This window comes from Triturus cristatus, chromosome 3_1 (assembly GCF_964204655.1).
Source record: "Triturus cristatus chromosome 3_1, aTriCri1.1, whole genome shotgun sequence".
NCBI lineage: Eukaryota > Metazoa > Chordata > Amphibia > Caudata > Salamandridae > Triturus > Triturus cristatus.
In genome coordinates, this window is record NC_140583.1 from 11,381,809 (window position 1) to 11,407,585 (window position 25,777).

General features: G+C 50.1%; 1 protein-coding gene across 7 annotated transcripts in view; it reads left to right on the forward strand.

The window, feature by feature from the left end:
- The window catches only part of CELF1 (CUGBP Elav-like family member 1), a 548,902-nt gene that overhangs the window by 95,667 nt on the left and 427,458 nt on the right, over positions 1–25,777 (forward strand). For all 7 annotated transcript variants that reach the window (XM_085646533.1, XM_085646539.1, XM_085646537.1 and 4 more), the window contains exons 5-6: positions 16,378–16,426; positions 17,534–17,668. In XM_085646533.1, coding sequence (XP_085502659.1) covers positions 16,378–16,426; positions 17,534–17,668 — 184 coding nt within the window. The remainder of the gene's footprint in view (positions 1–16,377; positions 16,427–17,533; positions 17,669–25,777) is intronic.

Below are 25,777 nucleotides of genomic sequence, written 5' to 3' on the forward strand. Positions count from 1 at the left end.
GGACACGTACCCCTCGAGGCCTTCGCCACCCGACGACATCGGGGTATACAATATGGTGGTGAAGAGCGCAGCAATGGCCTTCGGCGTCAAACTCGACGAGGAGAGGCCGAAAGCCGATTTTCTCGTCGAAACACTGCTCCCCATCCAGACTAGGAGTCAGTTCCTCCCCATGCTACAAAGCGTGATGAACCAGGGGAGAGAAGCCTTCAAGGAGCCTGCCACCTGCCGGTCGATCACGCCCAGGACAGAGAAGAAATATAAGCACTCCTCCCTGGACCCACCTTACATCAAGGGTAGCGTCACCGCAGACTCCATCATAGCCTCCACGGCCAGGAGAAGGGCCAACGTTCCAGCAACTTCGGGCCCACCTCCGGATAAGGAGAGCAGGAGGATCGACCTCACAGGCAGAAAGGTCGAGAGGAACGCCGCAATGCACTGGCGCATGGCGAATTCGAATGCACTCCTCAATAGACACCAATACCAACACTGGGATGAGATGGGGGAGCTAGTAAAGCACCTCCCCGAAGAATACCGCCAGAGAGCCTCTCACCTGGTGGATGAAGGCAAGAACATCGCCAACTCCTGTATAAAGACGGCGTTGGATGGGGCAGAGACTTCAGCAAGACTCATGGCCATAGGGGTCACAGAGAGGAGGCATGCATGGCTAAGAATCTCGGGATTCAAACCGGAAGTGCAGAACAACATCCTTGGCACCCCCTTCAACGGAGAGACACTGTTCGGAGCAACGGTGGACGAAAAGCTCACCCAGCTCAAGAAGGAAAACGAGACAGCGAGGTCCATGGGGGCCCTACAGCTGAGGGGAATGAGACGAGGAAATCCCTCGAGGAGACCCTACGGTAGGGGTGGAAGCCAGCAGGGGACGTCGCACCAGGCGTTCCAGCAAGGTCAGCAGGGCGAAGGTCACGGACAAAGTCAGCAGAAGCAAAGCTGGCAATATCAACCCCGGGGCCAGTCCTTTCGCGGGAGAGGGAACGGACGTGGCCAAAGGAGGAGAGGGGGCGATCAGCCCTCCTCGAAGTGACTCAGCACGCAAGAAGACGCCTACCCTCGTAAGGTCCCCAAGGGTGAGGCGCAAAAAAGTGTCATCAGGGGGAAGAGAAGATTCAAGAGCCTACGAGCATACGTCACCAGTAGGCGGAAGGCTGAGGTTCTACCTTCAGGAGTGGCGGCGTATAACCACAGACAAGTGGATACGGAACATCGTGCAGTACGGATACTGCGTAGACTTGGAGAAAAGACCTCCAAACAGGAAGCCGAAGGGAAGACAGAGATCGGCCCAAGAACTGGCAATACTCAGAGAAGAAACGCGGAAACTCCTACAAAAGGGAGCCATAGAGACGGTGCCGTTCAGGGAACGCAACAAAGGGGTCTACTCAAACTACTTCGTGGTGCCGATGGTAGACGGAGACCTCAGACCCATACTGGACCTCCGTTACCTAAACAAGTTCATCAGAACGCAAAGGTTCAAAATGACTTCACTGCAGGAGGTACTGCCACAGATAAGAGAAGGGGACTTCATGGTCACCGTGGACCTCAAGGATGCCTACCTTCACATCCCAATAAACAGAAGGCACAAGGGCCTTCTAAGATTCAACATCGAACAGGAACACTACCAGTTCACAACCCTGGCCTTCGGATTAAAATCTGCGCCAAGGGTCTTTACGAAATGCCTGTCGGCGGTAGCGGCACACCTACGAAAGCAGGGAATACACGTATACCCCTACTTGGACGACTGGCTGGTCAAGGCAAACTCACGCGAGAAGTGCGAGAGGCACGCAAAACGCGTAACAGACACCCTCACAAATCTGGGATTTTCCATCCACTGGGGAAAATCATCGCTGGAACCGGAACAGGTAAAGATTTTCCTGGGGGCAAAGATCAACTCCCTCAACAGTACAGTAGTGCCCAGCGACAGGAGGACAGATGCTCTACTGAAGGAGACGCAGCTCTACCAGAAGGGGCGAGCTCTGACAGTGAGGGCGGTGAGCAAGATGATGGGGATGATGGCGTCCTGTATCCAGCTGGTGCCGAATGTACGCCTGCACATGAGACCATTCCAGGAATGGCTGCAACAGCAATGGTCACAAGCAAACGGAAGTTGGGAGGATCTAGTGGTTGTTACGCACGCAGTGCAGGAGGAGATAACTTGGTGGAACAGAGACAACATAACAACGGGGAGAAGCCTGACACCACCAAGCCCAACAATGACCATTACCACGGACGCATCGCAGAAGGGATGGGGAGCGCACATGGACAACCTCAGAGTGAGGGGTCTATGGGCTCCAGCAGACGCGGTCCGCCACATCAACTACCTCGAGTTGAAAACGATACTGTTAGCCCTGAAGGCATTCCAGAGACACCTGTTCGGCCAGAGGGTATTGGTACAGACAGACAACACCACGGCGATGTTCTACATCAACAAACAAGGGGGGACACAGTCGTTTCCCCTCTCATCCCTAGCTCAGGAGATTTGGAGATGGGCCATACCTCTCAAGATAGATCTACTGGCAATTCACCTACCAGGGAAGGACAATGTGGAGGCAGACTGGCTGAGCAGACAGACCTCAGCATCACACGAGTGGGAGCTCAATGGCCAGGAAACGGAGAAAATCTTCCAGAGATGGGGGACTCCCACAATAGACCTATTTGCAACACGCCACAATGCAAAATGCCAAAGCTTCGCGTCCAGGCAACCAGATCAGCAATCCAAGGGAAATGCCCTATGGATAAGCTGGTGGAGGACATTTGCCTACGCCTTTCCACCGATACCCCTGTTGCACAGAGTGCTCGACAAGTGCAGAACCAGCAACATGACTCTGATCCTGGTGGCTCCACAGTGGGCGAGGCAGACATGGTTCTCACAGATTCAAGAAATGGCGCAAGGCAATCCGTACAGGTTCGAGAGGAGAAAAGACCTGCTCTCAATGCAAAACGGGGAGGTCCTGCACCCAGAGCCAGAGACACTCAACCTAGCAGCATGGCTCCTGAAGTCCTAGAGTTCGCACACCTAAGGTTACCGAAGAGCACTATGCGAGTGCTACGGGAGGCAAGGAAACCTACTACAAGAAAGTGCTACAGCGCAAAGTGGAAGAGATTCACGGTGTGGTGCAGGAAAAAGGGCCTGCAAAACAGAATGACAAGAGACTCAACTGTGCTGAGGTACCTCACACACCTTCTAAAGAGTAACCTCTGCTCGAGCTCCCTAAGGGTACACCTAGCAGCGATCGTTGCCTACACCAGAGGTGAGAAGGGTGGAAGCTTCTTCACCTCGCAGGTGGTGAAGAGATTCATGGAGGGAGCCAAAAGAATGGCACCCCCGAAAAGGTTGCCGCCGCCGGCATGGAATTTAAACGTGGTTCTGACGGAGCTCATGAAGGCGCCGTTTGAACCCATTCACAAGGCCACTCTACAAATGTTGACGATGAAAACTGCCTTTCTAGTGGCCATAACCTCACTACGCAGGGTGAGCGAGCTTCAAGCACTAACGCTACAGGAGCCCTACATTCAAATTCACAAAGACAGGGTAGTCCTGAGGACGGACCCACACTTCATGCCCAAGGTAGTGTCGGCGTTCCACATGAATCAGAGTATCCAGATACCGAGTTTCTTCCAAAACCCGACTACAAACGCAGAAAAGGCCCTGCACACCCTCGATGCCAGAAGAGCGGTGATGCACTACATTGAAAGAACCAAGGAACTCAGGAAGTCGAAGCAGCTGTTTGTGTCCTTTGCTACTAGCTTCATGGGTAGACCAGTGACCAAGGGCACCATCGCTAGGTGGATTGCCCTCACTATTCAATTCTGCCACAAACAGGCTGGACAGGAGCTAACGGAGGGGCCTCAGGCTCACTCCACAAGGAAGAAAGGGGCCACAGTTGCCTTCCTGGCAAACACGCCCATCCAAGACATTTGTCTCGCAGCAACTTGGGCATCTGTGCACACGTTCACAAAGCACTACTGCGTGGACATTCAAATGAATAAGGAAGCACAGGTCGGACAGAAGGTGCTACAACACATTTTCAACGACCAGCGATCATCTTCCACCCAGCCACCACAAAAATAGGAAAACCGCTACAAAATCTATGCACAGCATAGTGAATCCAGTAAGATTCACGCTGCAAAACGAAAAGTTTCTTACCTGTCGGTGTAGTTTTGCAGCTTGAAGATCTTTCTGGATTCACTAGCGAACCCACCCACCTCCGCCAGGAAGATGAGGCTGGAGGAAGAGGGGGTGAAATGGATAGGATCAAAGAAGTGGAAACGTACAGAAATATGGACAAAAGGATTAATCAATCGCCTAGGGTTAAAAAAAAAAAAAAAAAAAAAAAAAAGGGAAAAAAGAACCCGAAGATGGCGCCCCAAAGGTGGGACTTCCGCAGGAAGCACGACGACGTCACGGGAGGTGCACCAAATGGTGGACGTCGACGCCCACCTGGGCTACAAAAAAAAAACAAAAAAAAAACAAAGAAAAGACTACGAATCCGGACCCAACCACAAGATCGCGGAATAATGCACAGCATAGTGAATCCAGAAAGATCTTCAAGCTGCAAAACTACACCGACAGGTAAGAAACTTTTCGTTTCCCTTCATCGAAACCGAAAGCCGTGTCGGTTCAGCAGAAACCGAAACTGAAAATCACACTGGTCGGATCGAAGCCCACCACACCTTCGACGCCAGCCAAACCCGTCGGCACCGACCGCACCAAACGGTACTTCGGTGCCGAGCTTGCAGCAGCCGACGTCGGCGCCGACACGCGGAAAAAGACCATCGGTACCGCCAAACCGCCTCGGCTCCCGGCACCGAAACAATCGGCTCCGGCCACAAAGGTCAAAATGGCTGCTGTCTCACACCACTTCGAAAGCAGCACCAAAGGCACAATCATCGACGCCGTAGACAGCTACTACCTCTCCTCGACTCGATGACCCCGTGGCACCGAAGAAGTCCACGCCTGCCTCAACGGAACCGGTCGGCGCCACAGAACCGTCGGCGTTCCAGGTGCGGCAAGTTTCAGCATCCTTGCAACGCATCAAAGATAAGGCAGCCCTCCAGGACACGTCAGGCTCCGAGCCGAAAAAGGCTCAAAAAGCTTCTCCGGCACCGGCCAACATCACTTTTGGCCTGCCCCCATCCACGGCGCCAAAACTGTTCGAACACGTGTCACCCACACCAGGATCACACCTGCAGAACACTCTCCTACGGAGACGTCGCCATCACACATCATCGATGCCGCAACAGGCAGAATGATGCTTCATAAGAGAAGGATAACTTCCGAGCCAGCTTTGGACTCCTACCGGATCCCACTAAAGAAAAAGCTGCCAGTGGATTCGGAACCACTTCTCTACGAGCCTCTCCATACCTCTCACCAAGATCCACAGTCCTTCTCTCCGACACACTCCGAAACCGACGTTTTGGAGGACTACATGGGTGACCACGTCCCCTACCCCGGAGAAATGGACCCTGAAGGCCAACAGGACCCTGACCAAGCTTGGGATGACCCTGTAGACTCAAACGCACCTATGGATACGCAGGACACGCAGCTATATGGTGCAAAAACGTCTCCCACAGAGGACACTGCCGCATTCAACGCTCACATTGAACGTGCTGCGGCCAATCATGGTGTTCAACTCCACTCTGACACCATCGAGGACGATTTTCTCATGGATACTTTCGCATCCTCAGAAAGACATATTAAAACTCTACCCATGTTGAAAGGTGTCCTCAAACCAGCAAAGGACATTTTCAAAGAACCCACCAGGGCAAGAGTAATAAACCCCAGAATCGACAAAAAATATAGGTCAGCGCCTGGGGACCCTACCTATATTAGAGGCCAGTCGCCTCTGGATTCCATAGTGGTAGCGAATGCTCGTAAACGGGCGCACTCGCAGACGACTGGGGATGCTCCTCCCCCGGACAAAGAGTCCAAGGTGCTAGAGACCTCCGGCAAACGGGTTGCAGCCCAAGCAGCTAACATAAGATCTTAGATCAATCTCAAAACGGTTTTCGCTCGGGCTATAGCACCGAAACCGCTCTTCTAGCTGTCAGCGAAAATTTACGTTTTCATCTTGACAACGGCCAAACAGCAGCGCTCATATTACTGGATTTGAGCGCCGCATTTGATACGGTGTCGCATCAGATTCTCCTACGCCGGCTGGAAGAAGCTGGGATTAAAGACGCTGCTCTGGAATGGTTCCGTTCCTTTTTGACCGATCGATCCTTTCAAGTCTCGGCCCCTCCTTTTTCATCCGCCATTAAATCCATCACGCAGGGGGTTCCTCAGGGTTCAGCACTCAGCCCAGCTTTGTTCAATCTTTATGTTCAGCCCCTGGCCGCTGTTGCTCGCCACCATGGACTCTCAATGGTCTCATATGCCGATGACACCCAGCTCACGGTAGCTCTTTCTGACAACCTTGTTCAAGACGCCGCCCAATTCCAACGGAGCCTTGAAGCTATCGCAGGCTGGTTGACGGAGAATTGTCTCCAGCTTAATGCTGGTAAATCAGAGGTCCTTTTAGTAGGCAAAAACAAGGAGCTCTGGAACTCCCATTGGTGGCCTCCATCTCTGGGTCCTCCCCCCCCCCCCCCCCCCCCCCCCCCCTTAATCGGTGGTGAAGAACCTTGGCGTGCTGTTTGATTCGACCCTAAATTTTCAGGATCACACCAAAAAGATAGCTGGCACCTGCTTTGGGTTGCTGCGTACTTTACGGCCTGCTCTCCGTTTTTTTGACTCAGCAACTCGCCAGCTCATAGTCCAAGCAACCATTCTTTCAAGACTGGACTATGCTAACTCTCTGCTATTGGGGGTCAATAAAGCTGAGCTGAATCGGCTCCAGCGCACTCAAAATTCTGCAGCTCGCGCTATTCTAGGTCTGTCTAGATCATGCTCCGGAAGAGGAGCCATTCGTCGCCTCCACTGGCTCCCTATTTCAAAAAGAATTGAATATAAATCCCTCTGCCTTGCTTTTAAAATCCTCAAACTCTCTGGTCCCGAGATCTTATCTGATCTTATCAATCCTTATACCCCTAGGCGCACCTTGCGCTCATCCGATCTGATGCTGGCTGCTGTCCCCAGAGTCAAGAGATCCAGAGCTGGAGGCAAATCTTTTTGTTTCTTGGCACCTAAGCTCTGGAACTCCCTGCCTCCGTCAATCCGTACTGTGGACTGTTTGACCACATTCTGTAAAGCTATTAAGACCTACCTCTTTCCTGTGGTTTGATCCCCCCCTCCCTTTCCTCTGGACTTTTGTGGTTAGCGCCGGGACGCCCCTTTGCCGGGGCAGCTGCGCGCTTTATAAAAATGCGTAACATAACATAACATATGGCGTATTGCCAATACTCGGGCGCTCCTGGCTCGCTACGACCGAGCGCATTACGACACACTAGAAACCTTACTACAACATCTCCCTGACCAATACAAAGAAGGAGCAGAGATCCTCATCAGAGAGGGACAACTCCTCACAAACGCATCCATCAAGTGTGCACTGGATGCCGCAGATACAGCTGCCAGGGCCATAAACACTAGCGTCATGTTACGACGACACGCCTGGTTACGAATCTCCGGATTCAAACCTGAGGTGCAAAATAACATCCTCAACCAGCCGGTCAACCCAGACTACTTATTCGGGCCAGAGGTTGACACCACACTAGAAAAAATAAAAAAGGACACAGACACTGCAAAGTCCATGGGGGCGCTCCAAACGCAGACCTTTCGGAGTGGCTCCTTTCGTCGCCCCGGCAATAGAGGAGCAGGTAGAGGACAGGGGTCACAACAAACCTACAACAAGGGCAACACCCAAAGTACCTACGATAAGAACACCAGGGGTGGATATCGTGGTTCAAGCACAAAGGGCAGAGGACGCGGATACGGCAATACCAGATCCTCTCCCAAGAACAAGCAGTGACGCCCTCTCCCTTCCTCCCGACCACACAACACCTGTCGGGGGAAGGTTGCAAAAGTTCCTGGACACGTGGAACTCCATCACCACGGACAGGTGGGTCAAAGATATTATCAAACACGGTTACTGCCTAGAATTAACCTCGACTCCACCCACAATACCCCCAAAACACCGTCCTATGTCCTCAGAGCACTTAGCGCTATTACAGCAGGAAGTGCTAAGTATGCTGCAAAAAGGCGCAATAGAGGTCGTACCCGTCCACGAGCAAGGTACAGGGGTGTACTCCCTGTACTTTTTAATACCCAAAAAGGACGGGTCACTCAGACCTATACCAGACCTGAGACCCCTCAACCGCTACATTCTTTCGGAGCATTTCCACATGCTCACCCTGCAACAAGTCCTCCCACTGCTCAAACAGGGAGACTTCCTGGCCACACTAGACCTCAAAGATGCGTATTTCCACATACCCATTCACCCATCACACAGGAAATATCTCTGGTTCACTATTCAAGGGCAGCACTACCAATTCAAGGTTCTTCCCTTCGGCGTGACAACGGCGCCCAGGGATTTCACAAATGCCTAGCTACTGTGGCTGCACATCTACGGAGGCAACACATTCATGTCTACCCCTACCTGGACGACTGGCTTGTTCAGGCAAAGTCAGCCCGGCAATGTGCCAGCCACATGTCCCGCACCATTCACCTTCTTCACAGTCTGGGGTTCTAACTAAATTACCCAAAATCACATCTCCAACCCGCACACGTACAACAGTACCTAGGTGCGACCATAGACACTCTGGCGGCCACAGCTCAGCCAAATTTAGTGAGAATCAACAGCATACAAATGCTGATTTCCAAGTTCAAACCCCCACACTCCTTTCCCGCGCGAGTGTTTATGCAGTTGATAGGCATGATGGCCTCCTGCATTTTCATAGTCCCACACGCGAGACTACTTTTGCGCCCGCTTCAGGAGTGCTTAGCACGTCAATGGAATCAGGCTCACGGGCAACTAAAAGACCTAGTGTTGGTGAGCGGTCAGGCATACAACTCTCTGCATTGGTGGAACCCACAAAACCTTTGCAAAGGCCGACCGTTCCAAGAGCCAGTTCCACAAATAATACTGACAGCGGACGCGTCTCTCCAGGGATGGGGAGCTCATGTACTCAACTACACAGTGCAGGGACTATGGACAATACAACAAAAGAAGATGCACATCAACCTTCTAGAACTGATGGCAATCTTCCTGGCTATGAAAGCATTCAAAGTACACTTGTGCAACAAAGTCGTGTTGATCCGGACGGACAACATGACCGCCATGTACTACATACAAAAGCAGGGAGGGACACACTCCCCACAGTTGTCTCATCTGGCTCAGAGCATGTGGAAGTGGGCCATTCAGAGGAACATGTTCCTCATGGCGGAACACCTCCCCGGCAAGGACAACCAGATGGCGGATCTGCTCAGCAGACACAGCCACCAGATGCACGAGTGGGAGTTACACCCGTCAGTACTCCAACCGTACTTCCAGCAGTGGGGTCATCCAGAGATAGACCTCTTCGCCACAAGCGAAAACGCAAAATGCCAAAGCTTTGCCGCCAGGTTCCCACATCCGCAGTCGCAGGGCAATGCGATATGGATGAACTGGTCCGGCAGATTTGCGTACGCTTTTCCCCCAGCACCATTGTGTGAGAAAGTGGCTCTGTATATACTGTTCCCTAATAGGTACAGGGTGTACAGAGTCCACAGTCCCCCAGAGGCTGATAGAGGTCAAAGTCATGTATGACCTTACTCTCAAAAGTGGTAGCTTGGTCGAGCAGTAAGGCAGTACCAGAGGACAGTGTAAAGCATTTATTGTACACACTCAGTCAGCAAATGGTTTCACACACTCAATAACTGAACTCTAGGCCAATGGTTTGTATATATAAAAAATATGCTTGTTTTATTTTTAGAACCACAAAGGGGGTAAAAATATACTTTCTCAGAATGAGAGGTTGAATATAAATACTTTTGTCTTAAGCAATACATTTGTGTAAACAGTCACAGTTGGTTGCAATAAACAATCCTATTTCCTAAACATAACAATGCATTGAGCTCAATGGTAAATTCAGGTTATTTGTAATAAATTACTTTTCAGATTACTTTTGGAATTCCAGGTCTGGCTCCTAGAACCAGCCTTGGGATTTCAAAGAAAACATTCAATGGATCTCTATGGCAAGAAATTCAAATTGCAGGTAGAGTACTTTATCGTTACTTTAGTAATCCAGGACTGGGTACCTAGACCCAGGACTGGGGTCCTTATCAAAAACAGGTAAGTAATTTCGTTTGCAGAAATGGTACGATTTTAAAAGAATATTTCAAATTTGCAAAAATACACTTAGAAGAAATTTCACAGAATTATGGGAGAAAAATGAGTTAGAGGTAAGTATAGTTGTGAACACTTTTCAGGGTCAGGGCTGGGCACCAAGATCCAGCACTGGGAGTTCACCTAGGAGCAGGTGAGTAAATTCGTTTTTGTCACTTGGCTGATTTTTGGTGAATTTTTGCAGTTTTGAAAAGTTCACACTTAGAAGATTTTTGAAGAAAAAGCCAGTCAATGTTACCCTATGAGGAAAATGAAGTTAGCGGTTTAAGGGTAAGTACTCGACTGGCAGAGTTGAAATTCCGGGCATGGACTCAGGGGTCCCCCAGTGTCAGGTAGGTACAGTTGGTTCACCCTCAGCGGTTTCAGGACGGCCGGGTGCAGAGAGAGTTGGGCCCAATGTTATCCTATGAGGGATAGGGGGGCCTTGGTTGGTGGCTGCTGTCTGGCAAGCCACGCGGCTGTGGGAGCTGGGCTCCTGGTCACTTACTCAGGGCAAGTGGGGAAGTAGGTTAGTGTAGAGAGGGCACTGCCAGGGCCACTCGGGCGGCTGGGTGCAGGGTGCTTTTGAGCCTTCGGGCGCTCAATGGAAATCAATGGGAATGTTCCGGTTTGGAAAAAGGCTGCATGCTCTGGGACGAGGATGTTTCAGGCGCCACCACCACTTCGAGAGGTAAGTTGGGTAGCTGTAGGTTAGGTGGGTACCCCGGGATTGGGCACAGGGGGCCGCAGGGCGCCGGGTGCAGGGGTGCCTTTTGACGTCGGGAATCTTACCCTCTGGTTGATCGCGGCTGGGGTGGCACTTGGCCTGAGGCTGTAGGCTTCCTCCGGGATTTCGAGGGGGGTCCTTGGGTGCCGGACTCGGGGTCACAGTCGCCGTGGGGTCGTCCTCAGGGTCTTTGTTCACTCCGGCACTGGCCAGGCTTGGCTGGTGCAGAGTGTGTTGGGTCCGCGGTTCCGGGCTGCTGCCAGGGGTTAAAAATAGGTTTCTTGAGTAGAGCCTCTACTCATGGGAGTCCCAGGGGCTTAGAGCCAAAAGGTAGCCAGGTCCTCCGGGGTTGGTGAGGTTGCTGGCCACGAGAGATGCCGCGCTGGTGCAGGTTCGAGAGTCGACAGGCCGGTAGGGCTGGGGCCTAAACAGTTGGTGTCTTCTCTTTTTAGCAGCTGCAGGGCAGGTCTTTGTTCTTCTTGCTCTTCTTGTAATTTTCTATCTGGAATCTAATGAAGGAAGTTTCAGGGGGCCCCTAAATACTAGATTTACGGGCGTTACAGGTAGGTGAAGGCCAGGGACCAATGGGTCCTTGTCCTGGGGTGGGTACACCCTCTATCCTGCCTCTCTCCTGTGGGAGGGGGGCAGTAGCCTAATCCTGATAGGGTAGGGCCTCCCATCTTCAAGATGGCGAGAGCCCGGAGATGTGCTTCACCTCGCCTCCCCCACCTGAGTGGTGGGGTGGGCAGGCTGGCACATCCCCTGTCCTTGTATGGGGTTTCCGGCCAAGCTTCCCGCCAGGGTGGGGGGTTGCAGTGGCCTGGGGAAACTCCAAATGGCGGCCTGCCTTTGAAGCTTCCCTTTGTTCATCCTGGGGGAGGAGATTTCTCACCTCACCCAGGATGTGCATTGTTGCAGGCCCGGGAGAGCAGGGGCTCTCCCAACCAGGGGTCCAGCAACGTGTCTGCTGTGTGGCAGCCTGGGCAGCCTCAGAGCAGACGTGGATTGTAAGTTAGCTGTAAGGGGGCATCTCTAAGATGCCCTCTGGGGTGCTTAGTACATTAAATCCTACACTGGCATTAGTGTGGGTTCAATGTGCTGAGAAGTTTGATACCAAATTTCCCAGGCTTCAGTGTTGCCAATATGGTGCTGTGGAGCTCGTGTTTGACAAGCTCTCAGCACCATGTACTCTTAAATGACAGCACTGCACTTACAGTGCCCAGGAATGGACCCGGGTACTGTAGGGGCACCGGGCTCCTGCTCCTGTGCCCACACCATAGGCGTAATGCACCCAGCTAGAGGGGTGGCTGACATATGCCTTGGCAGTGTAGGTGATGGGCATGGTACACAGGGATGTGTGCCATGTCGACTTTGTTTTGTCCTGCACCCAGACACTCAGCCTGCAAGGGCAGTGTGTGTGTAAGGGTACAGGGCCTCTGAGGGTGGCACAATGAGTGCTGCAGCCCTTAGAGGCCTTCCCTGGCCACAAGGCCCTGGGTACCTAGGGTACCATTTACTAGGGGCTGACATGTGGCTAGGGTTTGCCAATTTGGAGTTTGTGTGGTTTAAGGAAGGAACATAGGCCCTGGGCACCTGATTGGCAGGAGCCCAGGGTACACTCAATCGAAGTACATTCAGCAATTTAGCAAAAAGTGGGGGCATACCATGCAAGAAAGATGGCACTTTCTCACACATTGATACCGCTGGTGGCACGCAAACTCAGACAACACTGACTGACACTCGTCCTGGTTGCTCCAACGTGGGCACGCCAGCCATGGTACACCACCTTTCTCGAACTTTCCGTGGTGCCGCATCAAAGGCTGCGGATCAAACCCGCGCTTTTGACGCAGAACCATGGAGAGATTCAGCACCCAGATCCGCAACAGCTGAACCTGGCAATCTGGCTCCTGAAGTCCTAGAGTTTGGCTACCTAAACCTGCCACCTGACTGTATGGACATCATTAAGGAGGCCAGGAGACCCACTACCAGAGCTTGCTATGCAGCCAAATGGAAAAGATTCGTCATTTATTGCAATAATAATGACATTAACCCGCTAGACGCATCCATCCAGAACATAATTTGTTACCTCTTACACCTATACCGATGCAATCTGGCATACACCTCAATACGTGTCCATTTGACCGCAATATCAGCCTATCTCCAGAACAGGCAGCACCTCTCTTTATTCAAAGTGCCGGCCATAAAAGCATTCTTGGAAGGACTCAAACGAGTAATTCCTCCAAGCCACCCACCAGCTCCAATGTGGAACCTCAACTTGGTCCCCACACGCCTGATGGGTCCACCCTTCGAACCTCTGCACTCATGCGAGATTCAATTCCTCACCTGGAAAGTAGCTTTCCTAGTAGCAATCACTTCTTTAAGGAGAGTTAGTGAACTCCAGGCACAAACCGTTCAAGAGCCATTCATACAGGTTCACACAAACAGGGTCGTACTACGTACCAACCCCAAATTCATGCCCAAGGTCATATCGCAGTTCCACATGAATCAAACTATTGAACTGCCCGTTTTCTTTCAAAACCCGCAAACTGTCGCAGAAAGAGCACTCCATACACTAGATGTAAAGAGAGCCCTCATGTACTATATCGACAGGACTAAAGTCTTTAGGAAAACAAAACAACTTTTCGTTGCCTTTGCCCCACACCACAAAGGTAAAGCTATCTCCAAAGCAGGTATAGCCAGATGGATCGTTAAATGTATTCAAATTTGCTATCAAAAGGCTAAACGCACATTAACGATTCCCCCACGAGCCCACTCAACACGTAAGTTAGGGGCCTCCATGGCTTTCCTAGGAAACATTCCTTTGCATGATATATGTAGAGCAGCCACCTGGTCCACTATACATACATTTACCAAACACTATTGTGTAGATGTGCAATCAAAACAGCAGGCAGCTGTAGGACAGGCTGTTCTCAAAACTCTTTTTCAGACCGCTGCAGCTGGCACTGGTAGCCGCCGCTAATAGAGGGCACTGCTATTTATTCTATGCACAGATATGAATTCAGCAGCCCACATGCCTCGAACTGAATATGCTACTTACCAGTATGCATCTGTTCTTGGCATGTAGGGCTGCTGACATTCATATCGCCCTCCCTCCTCCCCGGCGCCTGTAGCAGCTGCAGCTCTCAGAATTACTGTATAGCATGGTCATCACTTTCTGTATCTACTCCATCACTGCCACAATGGCGAAAAACAATCTGAGGATGGAGAGGATGCCCATGCGCACTGTAGTCCAGGGGAGGAGTCACCTATCCCAGGATACTTCGAAGACTCTTCCAGGACAACAACGTGCAAACATCCGGACCCAACACTAGGCGGCGATCTATGCACAGATATGAATGTCAGCAGCCCTACATGCCAAGAACAGATGCATACTGGTAAGTAGCATATTCAATATACATCCATTCGGCTACACCTCGCAGCAATTGCAGCTTACCTACAAAACAGACGGCACCTATCACTTGAGTGCCTGCCATTAAAGCCTTCATGGAAGGTCTCAAACGGATAATTCCCCCCAGGGTACCACCCTCACCTGTGTGGAACTTAAATATAGTTCTCACAAGGCTAATGGGACCGCCTTTCGAACCTTTGCATAAATGCGAACTGCAATTTCTCACATGGAAAACAGCTTTCCTTGTAGCCATCACTTCCCTTAGAAGGGTCAGTGAGATACAAGCACTTACTATACAAGAACCTTTTCTCCAAATGCACCCGAACAAGGTTGTCCTCCAACCCAAAATTCCTACCCAAAGTCATTTCACCATTTAATCTAAACCAATCGGTAGAATTACCGTTTTTTTTCTCGCAACCTCAAACTGTTGCAGAAAGGGCTCTTTACACACTGGATGTTAAAACGGCCTTACTTTACTATATCCAGAGAACACAACCTTTCCGAAAGACAAAACAACTGTTTGTCTCTTTCTCTCCACCACATAAAGGCAACCCCATCTCTAAATCAGGGATAGCTAGGTGGATTGTAAAATGCATACAGATTTGCTACCACAAAGCAAAATGCACGCTATCTGTTCCCCCTAAAGCCCACTCTACAAGAAAGATAGGCCTTCTATGGCTTTTCTAGGGAACATCCAATTAGATATCTGCAAAGCAGCTACATGGTCAACACCGCACACTTTCACTAAACATTATTGTGTAGATGTGCAAACTAAGCAACCAGCTAGTGTGGGCCAGGCTGTACTAAAAACACTATTTCAAATGACTGCAACAGATACCGGTGGTCGGCGCTAGGGTTGGGTACTGCTATATAGTCTATGCAAAAGTGTGTAATCTGCAGCTCATATGCCTCGAACGGAATATGCTACTTACCAGTATGCGTCTGTTCTTGGCATGTAGAGCTGCAGATCTACACACGCCCACCCGCCTCCCCGGCTACCTGCATCGGTTCGTCTATCTTATTTAGATACAACACCCATGGGTTTCTTCAGTTATTACTACGCTCCATCTTTCTCTGCTGGCGAAAAACAATCTGAGGATGGAGCCGAAGCCCATGCGCAATACGATCCAAGGGAGGAGTCACCGACCTCGTGACTTCCAAAGACTTTCCAAGAGGAAAAACAAACTGCAAACATCCGGGCCCAACACCAGATGGCGATCTATGCAAAGGTGTGTAGATCTGCAGCTCTACATGCCAAGAACAGATGCATACTGGTAAGTAGCATATTCCTTACCTTTTAGTGAAGATATTGGTTTTAAACTAAAACTTGAACAAAGTTTATTTTTCTAAAATTGGTGTGGACCTCCTTTTGAGTCGTGCGCTATTTATTAGGCATTGTGTGTATAACAAATGTCTTGCACTCTTTCAGGTCTAAGGCTGCTTGTCCATACTACCACATATAGCAGTTTAGGTTTACATTGAGCACTGTACACTTCTGGGGGAATCTCCGGACTCTGTGCACGGTATAACCGCCTAGTGGTAAACCACATGCAGAGCCAGCTTCCTACACTGTTTGGGCTGTAAAGCCCCTCAGTATTTGTTAGCACTACAGTTTTTATTACTGTGGCCTTCTTGGTTTTAGCTTTTGATTAGACATTTTCTTTTTTTCTGTAATCACATGTTTTAGCAGAGGTTATTGTAACCTCTGCACCAGCTCTTGGTCTACACATGCTCTTGCAGCAGTGCTTAGAGGAATGTCTATATCCTCCTGCTGTACTGACTGTCTTCTGCCAGTATTGAGGACCCCACATCACACACGCTCTGACACGGAGTAGAGGGACACTATTAGGGTGTTTCCTTTCATGATGCACCCTTCTTCCTGTTCCTCCTATGAGTGACTTGTGCTCTCGGCAGCTTTCTCTCCTCTACCTCATTAGATTGATGTTTCTTCCTCTGATTACACATTTTTGTGGTGTTTTCTTATCTAGATGCACCATCCGATCCAGATGAAGCCAGCAGACAGCGAGAAGAACAATGGTGAGTTTCAGGTGTATTTCTTTGCATTAGTCTCTGGACTGTGGATGTCATTAGACTGAGCCCTCAGTGATGCACAAGATGGCCCTTTCTCCTGCTTTGCAATAGTGTTCTGTCTCTCTTCTCCGATTGGGATGGGGTTTTCGTCAAGGCATAATGCAAGTGGTTTACTGCCCATGTAATGAACGCCCCTCCATATGATCTGGGGACCAGTGCCTTGTGCGGTCTCTATAATTAATTTTTTTGCACTTCATACAGCAGCTGTAAGTGAGTGAGTTTCTGAAATGTTCTGACCATTTCAATAATCTAATGGAGCATTGCCCTTTCTGGAAAGTAGAAATTTTGACCTGAAGCTCTCAGTAGGCGTCTCCAATTAGTGTTGAACTTTCAGAATCGACTTGCCAAAATGGATTCTCAAGGCTGCCTCTGCTGATGAGTCTGTGAGGGATAAATCACACACAGTACTGCTTAACTATGTAACGAGCCTGAAACCCACTTATCGAGTGAGGTCAGTTTAAAGAAACGAAACCACAGTGCATGCTCGTGCTGTTTGCATTGCAGCTGGTCATTAATCAGTCATCTTGGGCAGGAGGGCTTACACCTACCACAGTGCATGCTATGCTGTTTTCATTGCAGCTGGTCATTAATCAGTCATTTTGGGCAGGAGGGCTTACACCTACCACAGTACATGCTCTTGCTGTTTGCATTGCAGCTGGTCATTAATCAGCCGTCTTGGGCAGGAGGGCTTACACCTACCACAGTGCATGCTTATGCTTTTTTCATTGCAGCTGGTCATTAATCAGCCGTCTTGGGCAGGAGGGCTTACAACTACCACATCGCATGCTTATGCGGTTTTCATTGCAGCTGGTCATTAATCGGTCATCTTGGGCAGGAGGGCTTACACCTGGCCAAGGCTTGCATTTGTAATGACTCTGCAACTTCACTGATCAGTGGCTCATAAACACATGGTTTGAGCCGTGGTTCTTTTTGGAGTTCTGATGGTAGATTCTAAGCTTTTATTTTATATACAAGTGCCTCAGTATTTTTTGGAAGTGATGGAGCTGGGAACCGTGTTTTTAATATTCTTTGTGTATACTTTATCGCCTGTAGCTGTGGAAGATAGAAAACTGTTTGTGGGGATGATTTCTAAGAAGTGCAACGAAAACGACATCAGGAGCATGTTCTCCACATATGGACAAGTTGAGGAATGCCGAATACTGCGTGGTCCAGACGGACTAAGTAGAGGTAAATTCATGTTTCTTACCACACTGCTAAGCTTAATGCAAATGGCACTACATTAAAACTTGCTATGAAGGGGGCCTTGTGGTGCTGAGCAAATACAGCAGAGGTGAAGGATGAGTGGCAAAGCTGTGCTGTCTACCTGCTTCTCTTCTCTTTTAGAATGTTGGAGTAAAACTGTCAGGCCTTCAGTGTGGCTTGTGAACTGGCATTAATGTAATGTTCAAGGCATATGAGCTGCAGATTACACACTATGCATCGCCATCTGGTGTTTGGCCTGGATGTTTGCACTTGTTTTTGTCCTGGAAAGTCTTTGGAAGTCACGAGATAGGTGACTCCTCCTTAGGATCATGGTGCGGATGGGCATTGGCTCCATCCTCAGATTGTTTTTTTTTTTCCCGCCATCGGGCTCGGATGTGTTTATCGTGCTCCAGTTCGGAACAGTTACCGATTCCTGTTTTGACGCGCAATCCTCCACCCTTTCGACTGTATTGTCTCGGTCGGGAACCCTAATCGGCGCGCATCTTCGTATAAGATTCCAGTCGTCGAAGAAGGCCTTCGGGCCGACCTGAGCCTTGGCATCTGGCTCATGGAAAGGACGCGTTTCAAAAAGTGTCCTAGATGTGGGTCGAAGTTTCCCCACACTGATCTGCATGAGGTGTGTAATATCTGCCTCTCTCCGTAGCACGAGGCCAGAGACTGTCCAACTTGCGCCTCTTTCCGCTCGAAGAAGACAGAGTGCCATTTTCTTTCATGGTATGCCCCCACATTTTGCTGAATTGCTGAATGTACTTTGACTGAGTGTGCCCTGGACTGCTGCCAATCAGGTGCCCAGGGCCTATGTTCCTTCCCTAAAACCGGCAAACCCTGGCCACATGTCAGCCCCTGGTAAATGGTACCCAGGGCCTTGTGACCAGGGAAGGCCTCTAAGGACTGAAGCACTTATTGTGCCACCCATAGAGGCCCTGTACCCTAACACAAACACACTGCCCTTGCAGGCTGAGTGTCTGGGTACAAGACAAAACAGTCGACATGGCACACATCCCTGTGTGCCATGCTCACAACCTACGCTGCCCTGGCATACATCAGCCACCTCTCTAGCTGGGTGCCCTATGCCAGTGGTGTGGGCACAGGAGCATGAGCCCTGTGCCCCTACAGTACCCAGGTCCATTCCTGGGCACTGTAAGTGCAGTGCTGCCATTTAAGAGAATATGGTGCTGGGAGCTCGTCAAACAGGAACTCCACAGCACCATGATGGCAACACTGAAGACTGAAGTTTGGTATCCAACTTCTCAGCACATTAAACCCGCACTGATGCCAGTGTGGGATTTAATGTACAATGCACTACAGAGGGCATCTTAGAGGCGCCCCCTGAAACCTAACCTACAATCCACGTCTGTTCTGAGGCTGCCTAGGCTGCCACACAGCAGACATGTTGCTGGACCCCTGGGAGAAGAGCCCCCGCTCTCCTGGGCCTGCATCAATGCACATCCTGGGCGAGGTGGTAGGTCTACACCCCCAGGATGGGCAGGGGGAAGCTTCAAAGGCATGCCGCCTTTGTGAGCTTCTCCAGGCCACTTGCTGTACTCAGCAGCTGGCCCCCACCGGTTCTGACCCCCACTCTGGCAGGAAGACTGGCCGGAAACTCCAAGTGAGGACAGGGGATGTGCCAGCCCTGCCAACCCCGCCAACCCCACCCCTCAGGTGGGGGAGGCGAGGTGAAGCACATCTCCGGGCTCTCGCCATCTTGAATATGGGGAGCCCTACCCAATCAGGACTAGGCCACTGCCCCCCTCCCACAGGAGAGTGGCAGGATGAGGGGTGTACCCACCCCAGGACAGGGACCCAGTTGTCCCTGCCCTTTACCTACCCGCACTGCCCCTAAATCTATTATTTAGGGGCACCCTGAACCTTCCTCCCTTAGATTCCAGATTCCGAAAAACTAAGATCAAGAAGAAAGAAGACCTGCCGTGCAGCCGCTAAGAGGAAGACACCAACTGCTTTGGCCCCAGCCCTACCGGCCTGTTGACCCTTGAACCTGCTACCTCCCGGCGCCTCTTGTGGCCAGCAACCTCACAAACCCCGGAGGACCTGGCTACCTTTTGGCTCTAAGCACCTGTGACTCCCATGAGCAGAGGCTCTGCTCAAAGCAAGTATCTAACCCCTGGCATGAGCCCGGAACCGCGAACCCTGCACTCGGCACCTGCCAAGCCTGGCTTATGCTGGAGTGAACATAGACCCCGAGGACGTCCCCCAGGCGACTGTGACCCCGAATTCGGCACCCAAGGACTTACCTTGACGCTTCGGACGATGCCTGCAGCCTCAGAACCAGGTACCCCCCAGCCGCGATCAACAGAGGGTAAGATTTCCCAACACCAAACGGCACCCCTGCACTCGGCGCCCTGCGGCCCCCTCTGCCCAACTCCTGGGTACTCCCTATCCTCCAACTACCCAACTTACCTCTCGAAGTGGTGGTGGCACCTGAAGGATCTTGGTCCCCGAGCTTGCAGCCTTTGTTCAACCAGGAGCTTTCCCATTGAAATCAATTGAGCTCCTTAAGGCTCAAAAGCACCCCGCCCGAGTGGCACTGACAGTGTAACCTCTAAACCTATCTACTTTCCCACTTGCCCTGAGTAAGTGACCAGGAGCCTAGCTCCCACAGGCGCGTGGCCTGCTAGTCAGCAGCCACCAACCAAGGTTCCCCTGCCTCCCATAGGATAACATTTGGCCTAACTCACTCTGCACCCGGCTGCCCCTTTGCCCCTGAGGGTGTAACAACTGTACTTAACCTGTCCCTGGGAGACCCCTGTGTCTGTGCCCAGAACCTTAACTTGCCAGTCGTGTACTTAACCAAAAGCCGATAACCCAATTTTCCTCCATAGGGTAACATTGACTGGTTTCTTCTGAAATTTCTTCTAAGTGTGGAGTTTCTAAAACTTAAAATATTCACCAAAAATCAACCGAGTAACAAATACTCACCTGCTATTAGGAGAGATCCCAGTGCTGGATCTTGGTGCCCATCACTGACCCTGAAAAATATTCACAACCGTACTTACCAGTAATCCAATTTTCTTTAATAGGAAATCATTGACTTATTTTCTGTGACATTTCTTCTAAGAGTCGATTTTTGCAAACTACAAATATTCTTTAAAAATCGTACCAACTCTGAAAACGTAATTACTTAACTGTTTTAGATAGATGTCCCAGTACTGAGCCTAGGAGCCCAGCCCTGGATTACAAAAGTAACAAGAACATACTTTACCTGCAACTTGAATATTCTCCCATAGGGAATCATTGACTGTTTTTCTATGAAATTTCTTCTGTCAACTTTTAAAATAGCAAAATATTTCCTAAAAATCACAACAGCAACTAAGTCGACTTTTATCACTTGTTTCTAAGAACTGTCCCAGTACTGAATATAGGACCCAGCCCTGGAGTTAGAAAAGTAATCCTGAATGTAATCTATTGCAAATAACTTAAAATTTCCATTGAGCTCAATGCATTATTGTGTTTGAAATTGTATTGCAACAACCTGTAACTATCACCTACAAAAGCCAATTGCATATTGCAAAAGTATTTAACTAAAACCTCTCATTCTGAGAAAGTATATTTTGATACCTATTGTTGGTTCTAAAATAAAAAAAAAATTATACAAACCATTGGCCTAGAGTTCAGTTCTTGAGTGTGAGAGACCATTTGCTGGCTGAGTGTGTACATCAAATGCTTTACACTGCCCTCTGATACTGCCTTACTGCTCGACCAAGCTGCCACTTTAGAGAGTAAGGTTATATCTAACTTTAACCTCTGGGGACTGTGGACTCTGTACACCCTGTACCTATTAAGGAACAGTATATACAGAGCCACTTTCTCACATTGGTGGATCAGCGGTGGGATACAAACTTGCATTTGTTGGACTACTTGGTTACCATCTGACCACACGACAGAACTCCTAAAAATTGCCTTTAGAATTCTGATTGGTCTTTCCAAAATTACTAAAAGTCTTGCTAGGGCCTTACTTAAGTCCCATTAGAATTTTAGAAAAATAAAAGTCACTATAGTCAGGGTAGAGGGTTAGAACTGTCAGGTTAGAATGACTCAAACAAACCCAGCTATTAGTGAAAATAATAACATGGACCTGGTGGAGGAGCTCGACCTCACACCTTACTTACACTTGTCTTTCAAGGAATTGAGGTCCCTCTGCAAACTCAAAAATATACCAATGGACCTGCATCCAACCAAACTAGGGCTCCAGGAGCTCTTGGCTGAGTATGCTAAGGACCACCCATCTGAACATGGTGATGGCCAGTCAGATGAGGAAGGGGAAGAAGAGGAGGCGGATAATAACCCCCCCCCCCCACCCCCCCCCCATACTATTCCCTAGGGAGGAGAGGGCACCCATACCCTTCAATCCAAGAATTACCATCTGGGAACCTAGAGTTCACACAGGTGAACCTGGTACCAGAGAGATCACTGGGGGACCCACCAGTGAAGAGGACCGCCTTTTAGCAAGGCTGGCCAAAAGATTGGCGCTAGAGTCCAGGCTCCTGGCTCTAGAAAAAGAAAGAGAGATGGGTTTAGCACTCATCAATGGTGGCAGCAATATTAAAAAACCAAAAAAAAAAACCAAGGATGGGTAGGAAACTTCTGATCCTAAAATCCCCAAAGGGATTGTCCCTAAATTTGAGGAAGGTTATGGCATCACCAAATGGTTCACAGCCTTTGAGAGGGCTTGTGAAATAAGAAGAGTAAAGAAACCTCTCTGGGGGGCACTCCTGAGGGAACTGTTCTCTGGTAACTGCAGAGACAGGCTTCTGACCCTCTCTGGGCCAGAGGCAGGATCCTATGACCTCATGAGGAAGACTCTTTGAGGGATTTGGATTCACCACTGAGGAGTATAGAATTAAATTCAGGGGGGCTCATAAAACCCAGACCCCGTCCTGGATTTACTTCGTAGACTTCTCAGTAAAGACACTGGATGGTTGGTTAGCTGGACATGGTGTGCAGGATTTTACTGGATTGTACAATTTATTCATGAAGGAACATATGTTGAGTAACTGCACAAATGAAAAGTTGCATCAGCATTTGGTAGACCTAGGTCTAATTTCTCCCCAAGAATTGGGAAAGAAGGCAGACCACTGGGTCAAGACTAGGGTGAAACGGACAGCCAATGGGGGTGACCAGAAGAAGGTGGTCACAAAACCTCCCCAGGGGAAAGGTGGTGAGAATCCCCAAGATAAAAAGTCTGAGTCTTCCAAAGGGCCCTAAAAACCTGTTCAGGGGGGTGGTACCCAAACTACTCCCTATGTGCCTCAACCCTATAGAGGGAAGAACTTTGATCCCTTAAAGGTCTGGTGTAATAACTGTAAGAGGCCAGGACACTTAACTGTAGATAAATCTTGCCCCCACAACAAAGCCCCTAAGGCACCCAGTACAGCTACTCCTGGGGCAGCAAGTATACAGATGGGATCAGAAGTGTACCCTGAGCAAATCTGGGAAGACACTGAAGCAAGTCTAGTCTCACTGGGGGAAGTGGAGTTTGCCACTGTAGCTGTGTGGCCACCCAACTTAAAGAAATATTTGCAGTACCCCTGGGTGAATGGAACTAGGGTAGAAGCTCTGAGAGATACAGGTGCCAGTGTCACTATGGTGAAAGACACACTGGTTTCCCCTGAGCAATATTTAATTGGTAAGTCTTTCCCAGTCACCAATGCTGACAGTGTCACTACTAGTCATCCCATGGCCATGGTGACATTAGGCTGGGGGGGGGGGGGGGTGTTACTGGCCTGAAACAGGTAGTGGTCTCCCCAAAGTTGCCAGCTGCATGTCTACTGGGAAATGATCTGGAAACCTCAGCCTGGGCTGAGGTTGAGCTAAAGGCCCATGCAGCCATGCTGGGCATCCCTGAATTGGTGCGTTTGCAAACCAGAGCAAGAGGAAGGGTGAAAAAGTAGGTCTGGAGCCTGAAATAATGGCCCAACCAACCAAGAGAAAAGATAAGGAGACTGGGGAACCAGCTTCTGTATAGCAAAACATTCAGGACCCCTCTCCACAGGGAGAGGATTTGGATACCCCTGAGGGAACTGAGCCCATGGAGCTTCACCCTTACCAGGTTGAACTCTTGGGTCCAGGGGGACCCTCTAGGGAAGAGCTGTGCCAGGGTCAGCGAGACTGTCCCACTCTTGAAAGCCTGAGGCAGCAAGCTGTTTCAGAAGCAAAGGGAGATTTCAGTGGTACCCACAGAGCTTATTGGGAAGAGGGATTACTGTATGTTGAGGCAAGAAACCCCACTCCTGGAACCACCAGGAGGGTGATAGTGCCACAGAAGTACAGGCAGTTCCTGCTAACTTTGGCTCATGACATCCCCCTAGCTGGACATCTGGGGCAATCCAAAACTTGGGAAAGGCTAGTGAGTCACTTTTACTGGCCCCAGATGCACCAAAAGGTGAAGGGGTTTGTCAGCTCCTGTGTCACCTATCAAGCCAGTGGGAAGACAGGTGGCCACCCAAAGGCCCCCCTCATCCCGCTACCAGTGGTGGGGGTCCCCTTTGAAAGGGTAGGAGTGGACATTGTGGGTCCACTTGAGCCTCCCACAGCCTCGGGGAACAAATTTATTCTAGTGGTAGTGGATCATGCCACTAGGTACCCTGAAGCAATTCCCCTTAGGACTACTACAGCTCCTGCAGTACCCAAGGCCCTCCTGGGTGTCTTCACCAGGGTAGGGTTTCCTAAGGAGGTGGTTTCAGACAGGTTCCGACTTCATGCCTGCTTACCTGACACACATGTGGAAGGAGTGTAGAGTGCAGTACAAGTTTACTACACCCTACCATCCACAATCCAATGGCCTTGTTGAGAGATTCAACAAGACATTGAAAGGCATGATCATGGGTCTCCCTGAGAAACTATAACGGAGATGGGATATCCTGTTACCGTGCCTGCTTTTCGCTTACAGAGAAGTTCCACCGAAGGGAGTAGTTTTCTCACCCTTTGAACTTCTGTTTGGTCACCCTGTGAGGGGACCACTTTGTCTTGTAAAAGAGGGCTGGGAGAGGCCTCTTCAAGAGCCCAAACAAGACATAGTGGACTATGTGCTTGGTCTAAGGTCCAGAATGGCTGAGTATATGGAAAAGGCATCCAAGAACCTTGAGGCCAGCCAGGAGCTCCAGAAGCACTGGTATGACCAAAAAGCTGCACTGGTTGAATTTCAACCTGGGCAACAGGTGTGGGTTTTGGAGCCAGTGGCAACAAGGGCCCTCCAAGATAGATGGAGTGGCCCTTACCCTATCCTAGAGAGAAAGAGTGAGGTCACCTATTTAGTTGACCTGGGCACTAGCAGGACACCCAAAAGGGTTATCCATGTGAACCGCCTTAAGCTCTACAATGACTGGGCTGAAATCACCATGCTGATGGTGACTGATGAGGAACAGGAAGCAGAAAGGGAACCTCTCCCTGACCACCTCTCTACAGCCCACAAGATGGGTCCGTAGATGGTGTGATCTTTTCAGACACCCTCTCTGCCCAACAGCAGACTGACTGCAAGCAAGTCTTGCAACAGTATGCTAGCCTCTTTTCCCTGACCCCTGGTCTGACAGACTGGTGTACCCATGATGTGGACACTGGCGACAGTGCAGCTGTCGAGAACAAAATCTATCGCCAGTCAGACCATGTCAAGGAAAGTATCAAAGCTGAGGTGAGCAAGATGCTGGAGGTAGGGGTCATTGAACCCTCTGAGAGCCCCTGGGCTAGCCCAGTGGTTCTGGTCCCCAAACCTCATCAACAAGGTGAAAAGAGAGATGAGGTTCTGTGTGGACTATAGAGGGCTGAACTCTGTCACCAAGAGAGATGCTCACCCTATTCGAAGAGCAGATGAGCTGAAAAATAAATTGGGGGCAGCCCAATGCCTCAGTACCTTTGACTTAACTGCAGGGTACTGGCAGATCGGCATGGCCCCAGGAGCAAAAGAAAAGACCGCATTCTCCACACCGGAAAGGCATTATCAGTTTACTGTGATGCCTTTTGTGTTAAAGAATGCCCCTGCCACCTTCCAGAGGTTGGTGAACCATATCCAGGCTGGGCTGGCGTCCTTTAGTGCAGCTTATCTTGATGATATTGCTGTCT